Genomic DNA, 13,392 nt, shown 5'->3' with positions numbered 1-13,392 from the left:
CCTGAGTATTGAACGCCGTCTTCCATTCGTCTCCCTCCTTGATTCGGATTAGATTATATGCCCCTTTCAGGTTAATCTTAGAAAACCACGTTGCCCCCAGAACCTGGTTAAATAAATCCGGAATCCATGGGAGAGAGTATCTATCTATTCTGGATAGTGATCTTATTCAATTTCCGGTAATCGATACAAGGCCTAAGACCACCATCCTTCTTCTTAACAAAGAAAAACCCCGCTCCCATAGGAGAGACAGAAGGTCTAATGTGCCCCTTACCGAGGCTTTCCTTAATATAATGCTCCATGGCCTTGCGTTCGGGCTTAGAGAGATTATAAATACGCCCCTTAGGAAACCTGGCACCTTCTACTAACTCTATGGTGCAATCATAAGGTCTATGGGGTGGTAGAACCTCCGGGGTAGGTGATGAGAACACATCAGAATATTCCCTAATGACCGTGGGTAATATATCAGATTCTACTGAGAGCCCAGCTTGTACCACAGACAAGCACGAGTCACACTTAGGTCCCCATTTCACCAACTCCCCCCTGGACCAATTAATAGTGGGGTTGTGTAATCGGAGCCAAAGCAACCCTAGTACCACCTCGACCGGTAAGTTCTCCAGGACTAAGAGGGAACATTTCTCAGAGTGGCACACCCCCACGATTAAAGAAATCTCTGAGGTACATGACCTCACCATACCACTTACCAGGGGAATGGCGTCAATAGCCATGACATGGATAGGTGTAGGAAGAGAAAAAATTGGAATACCCAGTCTAATGGCGTACTCAGTCAATAAAGCTGGCCGCTGAACCAGAGTCAATAAAGGCCTTACCCGGCCATTTATTAACCCCCAGAGATATTGTTATATGTACCAAAAGCTTACATTTCGTAATATCAGGGTGTACCTGGTCTTTAGGTTGCCTTGGGAGACTTAACAGAGAGGGCCTTCTTAGGACACAGGTTGATCCAATGGTCAGGATCTCCGCAGTAAAAACACACTCCACGTCTGCAGCGCAGATTCCCTTGAGTCATGCCGACCTGCATAGGTTCTTCGGTAGAGACCTCAGCATTGTTTCTAGGATAGACCTCAGGCTGGACCACCACCTGAGGAGAGAACTGTCATTCCTGTCGTCTCTCTCTAACCCATCGGTCAAGTCGGACTACAAGGGTCATCATCTCCTCTAGAGTCTCTGGAAGCTGATAACTCACTAGAAGATCCTTTAAGTTATCAGACAGACCTGACCTGAACTGACTCTTAAGTGCTGGTTCATTCCATCCTGAGAGAACACACCACCTTCTGAATTGGGTGCAATACTCCTCCGCAAGTAGATCGCCCTGAACCAGAACCTTTAGAGCAGTCTCGGCTACCAGTGTCCTGTCTGGTTCATCATACAGGGTACCCAGGGCCTGAAAAAAACCTCCACTGATGTTAAACAACTTGCGACAGCAGGTAAAGAAAATGCCCAGTACTGGGGATCACCCTGTAACCGGGAAATGACAATGCCCATGCGTTGACTCTCGGGCCCAGAGGATAAGGGGGCGCAAATGGAAAAAAGTTAACAATTTTCTTTAAAGGAAATAAACTTCTTCCGATCTCCAGAAAAGGGCTCAGGAAGCTTAATCTGGGGCTCTAAATGTAGACTGGAGGCCTGAGGGATGGATGTACCTTGTCCTAGCTCAAAAGAACAGAGTTTGTCCCCTAGCTCCTGCACCATTTGTGTCAGGTTAGAGACATGGTCAGTCAAGGACACCAGAGTATTCATGATACAGTGGTTAGGTTATGGCCTGTTAATCTGTGACGGTCACGTACACTACACACAGGGGGGAGGATAGTGACCACTGCGTTCCACCCTCACCCCTGGCTCTGCCTACTTGCCTCGCAAGTCCTAATGACAGGGGACAACTAGACGGCAGTCCCTAACTTAGGATACGTGCTGGGAAGACAGACAAGACAAATAAAGGAACATGAACGGATCGGGTCAATACCTAGAGAGCTACGCAGTACTAAGGAATGAGCAGAGGATAGTCAGGAAAAGCCGAGGTCAAATAGCAGGAGAGAAACAAAGTACAACAGGAGTCCGCAAAGAATCGTCAGATGGAAGGAGAGATGCACAGTACAGGAGGAGCAGGCAAAGGATCGTCAGGGAACAGGATCAGGTGAGTATTCAGTAGTCCAACAAATAGCCTGGAACCTAGAATTAACAGGCAACCTGTGGCCAGCAGGCAGCCTGTATTTATAGTGGGGAGTGAGGGTCATGTACGTGGCCAGCGTCACATGACCGACAGACAGACAAGTCGAGCACCGAGTGATCAGCTCAGCGCCCAAGGCAGACCTAGGAGCAGGGAGCCTCCCAGCTAGCAAAGCCTCCCTGGTCTGCGGTTGATGGGAGACCGAGTGTGCCTTTGGCGCCCCGTGATAGCTAATTCCACAAAGTAGTTTTTCCCCCTTATAGAATGCCCCCTCAGTGCCCTATATAGTAGAATTCCCCCTTACTGTCTTCACACAGTTGTTTTGCCACCTTAGTTCCGCCTTTACAGTAATGCTGGCAATCAGTGTATAGCCTAAAACTGTGCTGTCCCTGAAGTGACCCCCTAACAGTAGTTCTCTCTTATTAACCACCTCAGCCCCCATGGCTTAAACACCCTGAAAGACCAGGCCACTTTTTACACTTCTGACCTACACTACTTTCACTGTTTATTGCTCGGTCATGCAACTTACCACCCAAATGAATTTTACCTCCTTTTCTTCTCACTAATAGAGCTTTCATTTGGTGGTATTTCATTGCTGCTGATATTTTTACTTTTTTTGTTATTAATCGAAATTTAACGATTTTTTTGCAAAAAAATGACATTTTTCACTTTCAGTTGTAAAATTTTGCAACAAAAACGAGATCCATATATACATTTTGCTCTAAATTTATTGTTCTACATGTCTTTGATAAAAAAAAATGTTTGGGTAAAAAAAAAAAAATGGTTTGGGTAAAAGTTATAGCGTTTACAAACTATGGTACAAAAATGTGAATTTCCGCTTTTTGAAGCAGCTCTGACTTTCTGAGCACCTGTCATGTTTCCTGAGGTTCTACAATGCCCAGACAGTACAAACACCCCACAAATGACCCCATTTCGGAAAGTAGACACCCTAAGGTATTCGCTGATGGGCATAGTGAGTTCATAGAACTTTTTATTTTTTGTCACAAGTTAGCGGAAAATGATGATTTTTTATTTTCTTTTCTTACAAAGTCTCATATTCCACTAACTTGTGACAAAAAATAAAAACTTCCATGAACTCACTATGCCCATCAGCGAATACCTTGGGGTGTCTTCTTTCCAAAATGGGGTCACTTGTGGGGTAGTTATACTGCCCTGGCATTCTAGGGGCCCAAATGTGTGGTAAGGAGTTTGAAATCAAATTCTGTAAAAAATGACCAGTGAAATCCGAAAGGTGCTCTTTGGATATTTCTCTCACCCAGCATGGGTATATGTAAAATGACACCCCAAAACACATTCCCCAACTTCTCCTGAAAACGGAGATACCAGATGTGTGACACTTTTTTTCAGCCTAGGTGGGCAAAGGAGCCCATATTCCAAAGAGCACCTTTCGGATTTCACTGGTCATTTTTTACAGAATTTGATTTCAAACTCCTTACCACACATTTGGGCCCCTAGAATGCCAGGGCAGTATAACTACCCCACAAGTGACCCCATTTTGGAAAGAAGACACCCCAAGGTATTCCGTGAGGGGCATGTCGAGTTTCTAGAATTTTTTATTTTTTGTCACAAGTTAGTGGAAAATGATGATTTTTTATTATTTTTTTTTTCTTACAAAGTCTCATATTCCACTAACTTGTGACAAAAAATAAAAACTTCCATGAACTCACTATGCCCATCAGCGAATACCTTGGGGTGTCTTCTTTCCAAAATGGGGTCACTTGTGGGGTAGTTATACTGCCCTGGCATTCTAGGGGCCCAAATGTGTGGTAAGGAGTTTGAAATCAAATTCTGTAAAAAATGACCAGTGAAATCCGAAAGGTGCTCTTTGGAATATGGGCCCCTTTGCCCACCTAGGCTGCAAAAAAGTGCCACACATGTGGTATCGCCGTACTCAGGAGAAGTTGGGGAATGTGTTTTGGGGTGTCATTTTACATATACCCATGCTGGGTGAGATAAATATCTTGGTCAAATGCCAACTTTGTATAAAAAAATGGGAAAAGTTGTATTTTGCCAAGATATTTCTCTCACCCAGCATGGGTATATGTAAAATGACACCCCAAAACACATTCCCCAACTTCTCCTGAGTACGGAGATATGTGTGACACTTTTTTGCAGCCTAGGTGGGCAAAGGGGCCCATATTCCAAAGAGCACCTCTCGGATTTCACTGGTCATTTTTTACACATTTTGATTTCAAACTTCTTACCACACATTTGGGCCCCTAGAATGCCAGGGCAGTATAACTACCCCACAAGTGACCCCATTTTGGAAAGAAGACACCCCCAGGTATTTCGTGATGGGCATAGTGAGTTCATGGAAGTTTTTATTTTTTGTCACAAGTTAGTGGAATATGAGACTTTGTAAGGAAAAAAATAAATAAAAAATCATCATTTTCCGCTAACTTGTGACAAAAAATATAAAATTCTAGGAACTCGCCATGCCCCTCACGGAATACCTTGGGGTGTCTTCTTTCCAAAATGGGGTCACTTGTGGGGTAGTTATACTGCCCTGGCATTTTCCAGGGGCCCTAATGTGTGGTAAGTAGGTAAATGACCTGTGAAATCCGAAAGGTGCTCTTTGGAATGTGGGCCCCTTTACCCACCTAGGCTGCAAAAAAGTGTCACACATGTGGTATCGCCGTATTCAGGAGAAGTAGGGCAATGTGTTTTGGGGTGTCTTTTTACATATACTCATGCTGGGTGAGAGAAATATCTCGGCAAAAGACAACTTTTCCCATTTTTTTATACAAAGTTGGCACTTGACCAAGATATTTATCTCACCCAGCATGGGTATATGTAAAATGACACCCCAAAACACATTGCCCAACTTCTCCTGAGTACGGCGATACCAGATGTGTGACACTTTTTTGCAGCCTAGATGCGCAAAGGGGCCCACATTCCTTTTATGAGGGCATTTTTAGACATTTGGATCCCAGACTTCTTCTCACGCTTTAGGGCCCCTAGAATGCCAGGGCAGTATAAATACCCCACATGTGACCCCATTTTGGAAAGAAGACACCCCAAGGTATTCAATGAGGGGCATGGCGAGTTCATAGAAATTTTTTTTTTTTGGCACAAGTTAGCGGAAATTGATATATATTTTTTTTTTCTCACAAAGTCTCACTTTCCGCTAACTTGTGACAAAAATTTCAATCTTTCATGGACTCAATATGCCCCTCACGGAATACCTTGGTGTGTCTTCTTTCCGAAATGGGGTCACATGTGGGGTATTTATACTGCCCTGGCATTCTAGGGGCCCTAAAGCGTGAGAAGAAGTCTGGAATATAAATCTCTAAAAAATTTTACGCATTTGGATTCCGTGAGGGGTATGGTGAGTTCATGTGAGATTTTATTTTTTGACACAAGTTAGTGGAATATGAGACTTTGTAAGAAAAAAATAATAATTTCCGCTAACTTGGGACAAAAAAATGTCTGAATGGAGCCTTACAGGGGGGTGATCAATGACAGGGGGGTGATCAATGACAGGGGGGTGATCAGGGAGTCTATATGGGGTGATCACCCCCCTGTCATTGATCACACCCCTATAAGGCTCCATTCAGATGTCCGTATGTATTTTGTGGATCAGATCCGTGGATCCGTAAAAATCATACGGACATCTGAATGCAGCCTTACAGGGGGGGTGATCAATGACAGGGGGGGTGATCAATGACAGGGGGGGGTGATCAATGACAGGGGGGTGATCAGGGAGTCTATATGGGGTGATCACCCCCCCTGGAAGGCTCCAGGGAGACGCCTGTATGTGTTTTGCGGATCCGATCCATCTATCAGTGGATCCGTAAAAATCATGCGGACGTCTGAATGAAGCTTTACAGGGGGGTGATCAATGACAGGGGGGTAATCAATGACAGGGGGGGTGATCAGGGAGTCTAAATGGGGTGATCACCACAGTCATTGATCACGCCCCTGTAAGGCTCCATTCAGACGTCCGTATGCGTTTTGCGGATCCGATCCATCTATCAGTGGATTCGTAAAAATCATGCGGACATCTGAGTGGAGCTTTACAGGGGGGTGATCAATGACAGGGGGGTAATCAATGACAGGGGGGTGATCAGGGAGTCTATATGGGGTGATCACCACAGTCATTGATCACGCCCCTGTAAGGCTCCATTCAGACTTCCGTATGCGTTTTGCGGATCCGATCCATCTATCAGTGGATTCGTAAAAATCATGCGGACATCTGAATGGAGCTTTACAGGGGGGTAATCAATGACAGGGGGGTGATCAGGGAGTCTATATGGGGTGATCACCACAGTCATTGATCACGCCCCTGTAAGGCTCCATTCAGACGTCCGTATGCGTTTTGCGGATCCGATCCATCTATCAGTGGATCCGTAAAAATCATGCGGACATCTGAATGGAGCTTTACAGGGGGGTGATCAATGACAGGGGAGTGATCAGGGAGTCTATATGGGGTGATCACCACAGTCATTGATCACGCCCCTGTAAGGCTCCATTCAGACGTCCATATGCGTTTTGCGGATCCGATCCATCTATCAGTGGATCCGTAAAAATCATGCGGACGTCTGAATGGAGCTTTACAGGGGGGTGATCAATGACAGGGGGGTGATCAGGGAGTCTATATGGGGTGATCACCACAGTCATTGATCACGCCCCTGTAAGGCTCCATTCAGACGTCCGTATGCGTTTTGCGGATCCGATCCATCTATCAGTGGATCCGTAAAAATCATGCGGACGTCTGAATGGAGCTTTACAGGGGGGTAATCAATGACAGGGGGGTGATCAGGGAGTCTATATGGGGTGATCACCACAGTCATTGATCACGCCCCTGTAAGGCTCCATTCAGACGTCTGTATGCGTTTTGCGGATCCGATCCATCTATCAGTGAAACGTAAAAATCATGCGGACGTCTGAATAGAGCTTTACAGGGGGGTGATCAATGACAGGGGGGTAATCAATTACAGGGGGGTAATCAGGGAGTCTATATGGGGTGATCAGGGGTGATCAAGGGTGAATAAGGGGTTAATAAGTGACAGGGGGGGGTGTAATGTAGTGGTGCTTGGTGCAACATATTACTGAGCTACCTGTGTCCTCTGGTGGTCGATCCAAACAAAGGGGACCACCAGAGGACCAGGTAGCAGGTATATTAGACGCTGTTATCAAAACAGCGTCTAATATACCTGTTAGGGGTTAAAAAAATCACATCTCCAGCCTGCCAGCGAACGATCGCCGCTGGCAGGCTGGAGATCCACTCGCTTACCTTCCGATCCTGTGAACGCGCGCGCCTGTGTGCGCGCGTTCACAGGAAATCTCGCGTCTCGCGAGATGACGCGTATATGCGTGACTGTGCGCAGCGCTGCCACCTCCGGAACGCGAATCTGCGTTAGGCGGTCCGGAGGTGGTTAATGCTGCTCCTTAATTGGTTAAAAAAATATATTGCCTAGCCCCGCTTCCCTGATGAACAGAGTACATCATCCCCAGGCCAGTGTGGGTCCTACTGAGCATAGCAGGTGCCATGTCACCAAATGATTACTGCTACTGGGGCACAGGCCTGAAAATGGAGAAGCTGGGAGAAGACCATTTCCTTCTCTGGTGTATCTGATATATAGTCCAGGAGGCTAATAGGGTGCAGAAATGCACAGTACTAGAGTAGGAAGTGCCCATACTGCACCATGAAAAAGGGACTGAGCATGTTCCACAAAGTACTGGGAACTGGAAGGTTCATTGGGAGGATGCTGAGAAGAGATGCCTGCATCATAAATTACACTCCTACAACATTGAAGAGTTCAAGCAAGAAGAGGTGGTTTTCCATGGCTAATACAAAAGATGTAGTTTCTGTCGGGACTAGTTTAGCAAGCCATGATGTGCATGGTTCCTGGCTCAGCATACAAACCCATAGCTAGGTGGAGTATTTAAGTCAGTTAATCATTGCCAGTTGCCTGTGATTGTGTAAAGTGGCTCTTTTTGTGCTTCGAATAGCAACGGAGCGAGGTGCAGACATAGCGTAGTGCGGATTGACTTGGGGGGAAGACTGTAGGCTAGGCTAGGGTTAATGTGGTTGGGAATGGTATTGGAAGGGCTGGTTTAGACTAAAGAAGGGTGGAGTTAGCAAGGTTGGCGGGCTGTATATAAAGTGTAGAGGGAGGGGTTTTGGGCAGTTGCCAGTTGAGAGCGCGTCAGTTTCCCACTCTCCCACCCTGGTAGTGGTTAGGTACTTGATGGCAGCTTATAAAGGGCTGCTTGATATGAGATCCTGGGGAGCAATACAATGGTTAAGAGATGCATGACATGTTAGAGTCTGCATCTCATGTGGTTTGTTAATGCCAAGGATGGGGCTCCTGTTTGGGCTAAAAGGCCTACAGGGGGAGATACTTGTATACTTCAAGCATTTGGTGCCCTGGGGTCGGTGAGTGCGGCCAAGGGTAAGTTTGAAGCATAAGGGGAGACGGTTAAGGAGAATACAGCTTGTTTGGGTTGCCCTCCAGAATCCTTGGTCACGGTGCAGTAGGTGATAACGTTGACAGATGTGTTAAAGTGCCTGTTATTATTACTATTCATGTTATATGGTGTAAGATGTTGCTTATAATGTATGGAATAATAAAATCTGGCCGTCATGGTCATTTTCACCAAAGCAAGTTGGTGTCGGTAGGATTATTTAAGGGGAAGGGGTTAGGTAGTAGGAGCCGGAGGAAATTCTTCCATCCTATTAAGTCATATGCTTTATGTCTGAACTGAAGATCTGCTTGTCAACACTGTGTACCTACCTTGGCTTGTTTTCTTGATTTAACCCCTTGTTTCTTGATATGGCTTCTGATTTTCCTGCTATTCTGACCGTGTCAAGTTTCTGCATTAACCAATCTGCTGTTTAGGCACAATCTGTCTCTCCTGGTTCTACAACTCTTTGCACCCTTTCTGGTCTTTCTAGAATGTCTGCTTCCAGTGAACTTGCACCAATTTTCTGCTACCTTACTCCAGACATAATGTGATTTCTCTCCAGTCCAACTAGCCTTGCAGCAAGTTCTGGGGAAGAAGCTAGTGTTAACCTTAGCTTCCTATTAACAGGAGTGTATAAGGAAGACTTGTGGTCATTTCTAATTTTGCTGACTGAAGTTCTGAACTGTGACCATAGTATTTCCTTACATCATATTTAGTCAGATGAGTTTCTGCTACCACAACTGTATCTGGTCTATTTTTAAACACTCCTATAAGCTTAAGCCTACCTTTTAGCCCCTTAGTATTCCACAATGGCACCTTCAGCCTGTCTGCACAGGGAAGAAAAACGAAGAAAACCATGCATCTCTTTGCTTGTGGAGAATCCAATCTCACCCCAAAACCAATTAACAGGTCCCTTAGTCAAGTATAGCAAAATAAACCCTCCCCCACCATATCTTATCAACGTTAATTTTTAACTAGCAATTTAACTAGACTAACAAACCAATGTTGTAATAAAGTTCTGCACCTTGTCATTAAATGTCCAGTGTATCATACTGTATCAAACTGGGATCATTAATAATATATAGAAACACAGAAACATAGAATGTGTCGGCAGATAAGAACCATTTGGCCCATCTAGTCTGCCCAATATACTGAGTACTATGGATAGCCCCTGTCCCTATCTTATATGAAGGATGGCCTTATGCCTATCCCATGCATGCTTAAACTCCTTCACTGTATTTGCAGCTACCACTTCTGCAGGAAGGCTATTACATGCATCCACTACTCTCTCAGTAAAGTAATACTTCCTGATATTACTTTTAAACCTTTGCCCGTCTAAATTAAAACTATGTCCTCTTGTAGAAGTTTTTCTTCTTTTAAATTTTCTCTCCTCTTTTACCTTGTTTATTCCCTTTATGTATTTAGCAGTTTCTATCATATCCCCTCTGTCTCGTCTTTCTTCCAAGCTATACATGTTAAGGTCCTTTAATCTTTCCTGGTAAGTTTTATCCTGCAATCCATGTACCAGTTTGGTAGCTCTTCTCTGAACTCTCTCCAAAGTATCAATATCCTTCTGGAGATATGGTCTCCAGTACTGAGCACAATACTCCAAATGGGGTCTCACTAGTGCTCTGTAGAGCGGCATGAGCACCTCCCTCTTTCTACTGGTAATGCCTCTCCTTATACACCCAAGCATTCTGCTAGCATTTCCTGCTGCTCTATGACATTGTCTGCCTACCTTTAAGTCTTCTGAAATAATGACCCCTAAATCCCTTTCCTCAGATACTGAGGTTAGGACTGTATCACTGATTTTATATTCTGCTCTTGGGTTTTTACGCCCCAGGTGCATTATCTTGCACTTATCGACATTAAATTTTAGTTGCCAGATTTTTGACCATTCCTCTAGTTTTCCTAAATCCTTTTCCATTCGGTGTATCCCTCCAGGAACATCAACCCTGTTACAAATCTTTGTGTCATCAGCAAAAAGACACACCTTACCATCGAGGCCTTCTGCAATTTCGCTGATAAAGATATTAAACAATATGGGTCCCAGAACAGATCCCTGAGGTACCCCACTGGTAACAAGACCATGGTCTGAATATACTCCATTGACTACAACCCTCTGTTGCCTGTCCCTCAGCCACTGCCTAATCCATTCAACAATATGGGAGTCCAAGCCCAAAGACTGCAATTTATTGATAACCCTTCTATGTGGGACAGTATCAAAAGCCTTACTAAAGTCTAGATAAGCGATGTCTATTGCACCTCCGCTATCTATTATTTTAGTCATTATAATGGTATGATTAGAGGAAAAGTATTACAGCTTCATTGGCAAACAGGTAATACATGTGTTTAAATGTTCAATCTTCTTCAATTTACAAACTTTAATTATTAGACTATTGGTTGGAATAACTTATCTATTTTTGTAATCTGTTTATTTTTTATGTTTCCTATGTTGTTGTTTTTTTTTTTTTTCGTTTAGAGATTCGATTCGGCTGCATTGCCGAATAAAATAAAATAAATTTGCTTGAAGACTTGTTTCGTCATGCAGTGCATTTCTTTGTAAGCACCGGGCGCAATGACTACTGGCGCAATTGTTCCACCACCTGTCATTCAACCCTCTCAGATGCCAGGTTCATTGCTGATCGTGGCATCTGAGATTATTATTAAGGTCTTACAGGGGTTGATCAGTTAAAAAATAAAATAATAAATTGTACTTGCCTTATCCATTTGAGCACAAAGAGGCCATCGTGGCCATCTTGCTTGAAGATCCAGCACAAAATCTCATACGGCGGGGGATGTCATGGGTCCCCGCGCACAAGATTTTGCACTGGAACTTCAAGCAAGATGGCTGCAGCAGCCTCTTCGCGCTCAAATAGATGAGTTAAGTATGATTTTATTTTTAATGCCATTTCAGAGAAAATAGTTTTGTTACCATGAAGCATGAGGAAATTTGGCTTCCTAGCAAATTGAATATTCCCTGAAATTTGGATTGAAGTCCACTTTGATTACTTTGATTTAGGCCTCTTTCACACAACTGTTTTTTTTTTTCCGTTTTGCGGACCGTTTTTTGCGTTCCGTATACGGTATGTATATGGAACCATTCATTTCAATGGTTTTCGCAAAAAAAAACGGAATGTACTCCGTATGCATTCCGTTTCCGTATTTCCGTTTTTCCGTTCCGTTGAAAGATAGAACATGTCCTATATTTGGCCGCAAATCACGTTCCGTGGCTCCATTAAAGTCTATGGGTCCGCAAAAAACGGAATGCATACGGAAATGCATCCGTATGTCTTCCGTATCCGTTCCGTTTTTTGCGGAACCATCTATTGAAAATGTTATGCCCAGCCCAATTTTTTCTATGAAATTACTGTATACTGTATTTGCCATACGGAAAAACGGAACGGAAAAACGGAAAGGAAACACAACGGAAACAAAAAACGGAACAACGGATCCATTTAAAACGGACCGCAAAACACTGAAAAAGCCATACTGTCGTGTGAAAGAAGCCTTACTCAGAACTAGTTTTGTTGTTTTCCATTTGTTCCTCTTCTACTTTTATAACAATTCATCTATGTATTGCATTGAATCTTTTGAATCTGAACCTCTCTCCTATGTTCATTGTGTTCCCCATTAGGCAGTGATACCTGTACTTGTTTCTGCTGACCAGTTGGAAGCAAAACTCAGGTTACTGGAGTCTCGAGTCAATAATGAAGACAGATCCAAAAAGCTATCTGTTCTGGGACCAGAGGAAGTTCTCAGATTCCTTGAGGAGTCAAAGACAAGAGAGCAATTGCTTCCTGGTGGATTGCTGGTTCAAAGTTGGTCTCCTATTGCCGCTCAGAAGTCCAACCTAGATCTTCTACTGAAACGAGAGCTTGTCTGGATTTATTCACATCCTGAGGATTCTAGTGACTCTGCATCTTCTTCCAAGGTCACACCTGGCAGTAATGGCCCCCAAGCCTCTCCAGAAGGGTTTCTTAGCCTTGGTTCTCAACCATATCCAATGCCTTTTGCAGACAGATTATGCTATATAGATATCGACCTGTTTGGAAATGATCCATCTTGTGCTAAGGTCCATGTTCTAGAGCACTTGGAAATCGGAGTAAAAGGATTACCAGCAGGGAGTGGTATAATATTAGTCCTATATGCAGAGAAGAGTCTCCAGACTGAGCTTGTCCAACTGTGTGAAGGGTTGAATATATACTGTTGTATTATTGAGCAGTTTATTTTTGAAAGCCTGGTCTGATTGAATTCCACTTCCCAGTCTCGGCAAGCTCTTATTTTGCATTTAAAGGGTTTCTACCACCAGAAATACTGTTATGTAGCTGACTGACATTAGCGATGCACCAATGTCAGCACTACATATCAGTATGTTTCTAACGTTAGTCCCTGCAGCCGTTTTTGTTAAAAAAGCACTTTTATAATATGCTAATGAGCCTCTAGGTGCTATGTGGGTGTAAAATCAGCACCTAGAGGCTCTGTCTACTCACGCTTTATCCCTTCCAGGTCCAGTGTTGTGCCTGCCCAGCTCCTCTTGATTGATGTCACGGTCCGCCGCATCGCTGCCGAAATCCCGTGCCTGCGCCGTTCACTTCTGTCTTCGGCGCAGTGAGTGAATGATGCGATCCTGGTGCCGGATTCCTCACTGCGCCTGCGCCGACTACATCACAGTGAGGAAGCCGGCATCAGGAGAGCGGCCTTCACTCACTGCGCCTGCGCCGAAGACAGAAGTGAACGGCACAGGCGTGGGATTTTGGCAGCGATGCAGTGGA

The 13,392-nt window shown here is 44.3% G+C and overlaps 1 protein-coding gene across 1 annotated transcript; it reads left to right on the top strand.

The window, feature by feature from the left end:
- The first annotated feature begins 8,489 nt into the window (after positions 1 to 8,489).
- Positions 8,490 to 12,866, top strand: LOC120988626 (probable N-acetyltransferase 16). Its single transcript, XM_040416214.1, has 3 exons — positions 8,490 to 8,604; positions 10,925 to 10,956; positions 12,255 to 12,866. Exons 1-3 carry the CDS (start codon positions 8,490 to 8,492, stop codon positions 12,864 to 12,866), a joined length of 759 nt encoding a protein of 252 aa, XP_040272148.1.
- Positions 12,867 to 13,392: the final 526 nt, after the last annotated feature.

Source organism: Bufo bufo, chromosome 1 (genome assembly GCF_905171765.1).
Source record: "Bufo bufo chromosome 1, aBufBuf1.1, whole genome shotgun sequence".
Taxonomy (NCBI): Eukaryota; Metazoa; Chordata; class Amphibia; order Anura; family Bufonidae; genus Bufo; species Bufo bufo.
The sequence above is the reverse complement of the archived record's forward strand: the minus strand, read 5'-3'. Positions and strand labels throughout refer to the sequence as shown.

Excerpts from the sequence above, each read along its gene's own strand:
- LOC120988626 (XM_040416214.1), top strand. The coding sequence starts at position 8,490 with ATGTGGTTTGTTAATGCCAAGGATGGGGCTCCTGTTTGGGCTAAAAGG. Across the intron at positions 8,605-10,924 it reads GTCGGTGAGTGCGGCCAAGG|AGGAAAAGTATTACAGCTTC; the intron begins GTAAGTTTGAAG and ends TGGTATGATTAG. Across the intron at positions 10,957-12,254 it reads ACAGCTTCATTGGCAAACAG|GCAGTGATACCTGTACTTGT; the intron begins GTAATACATGTG and ends GTTCCCCATTAG.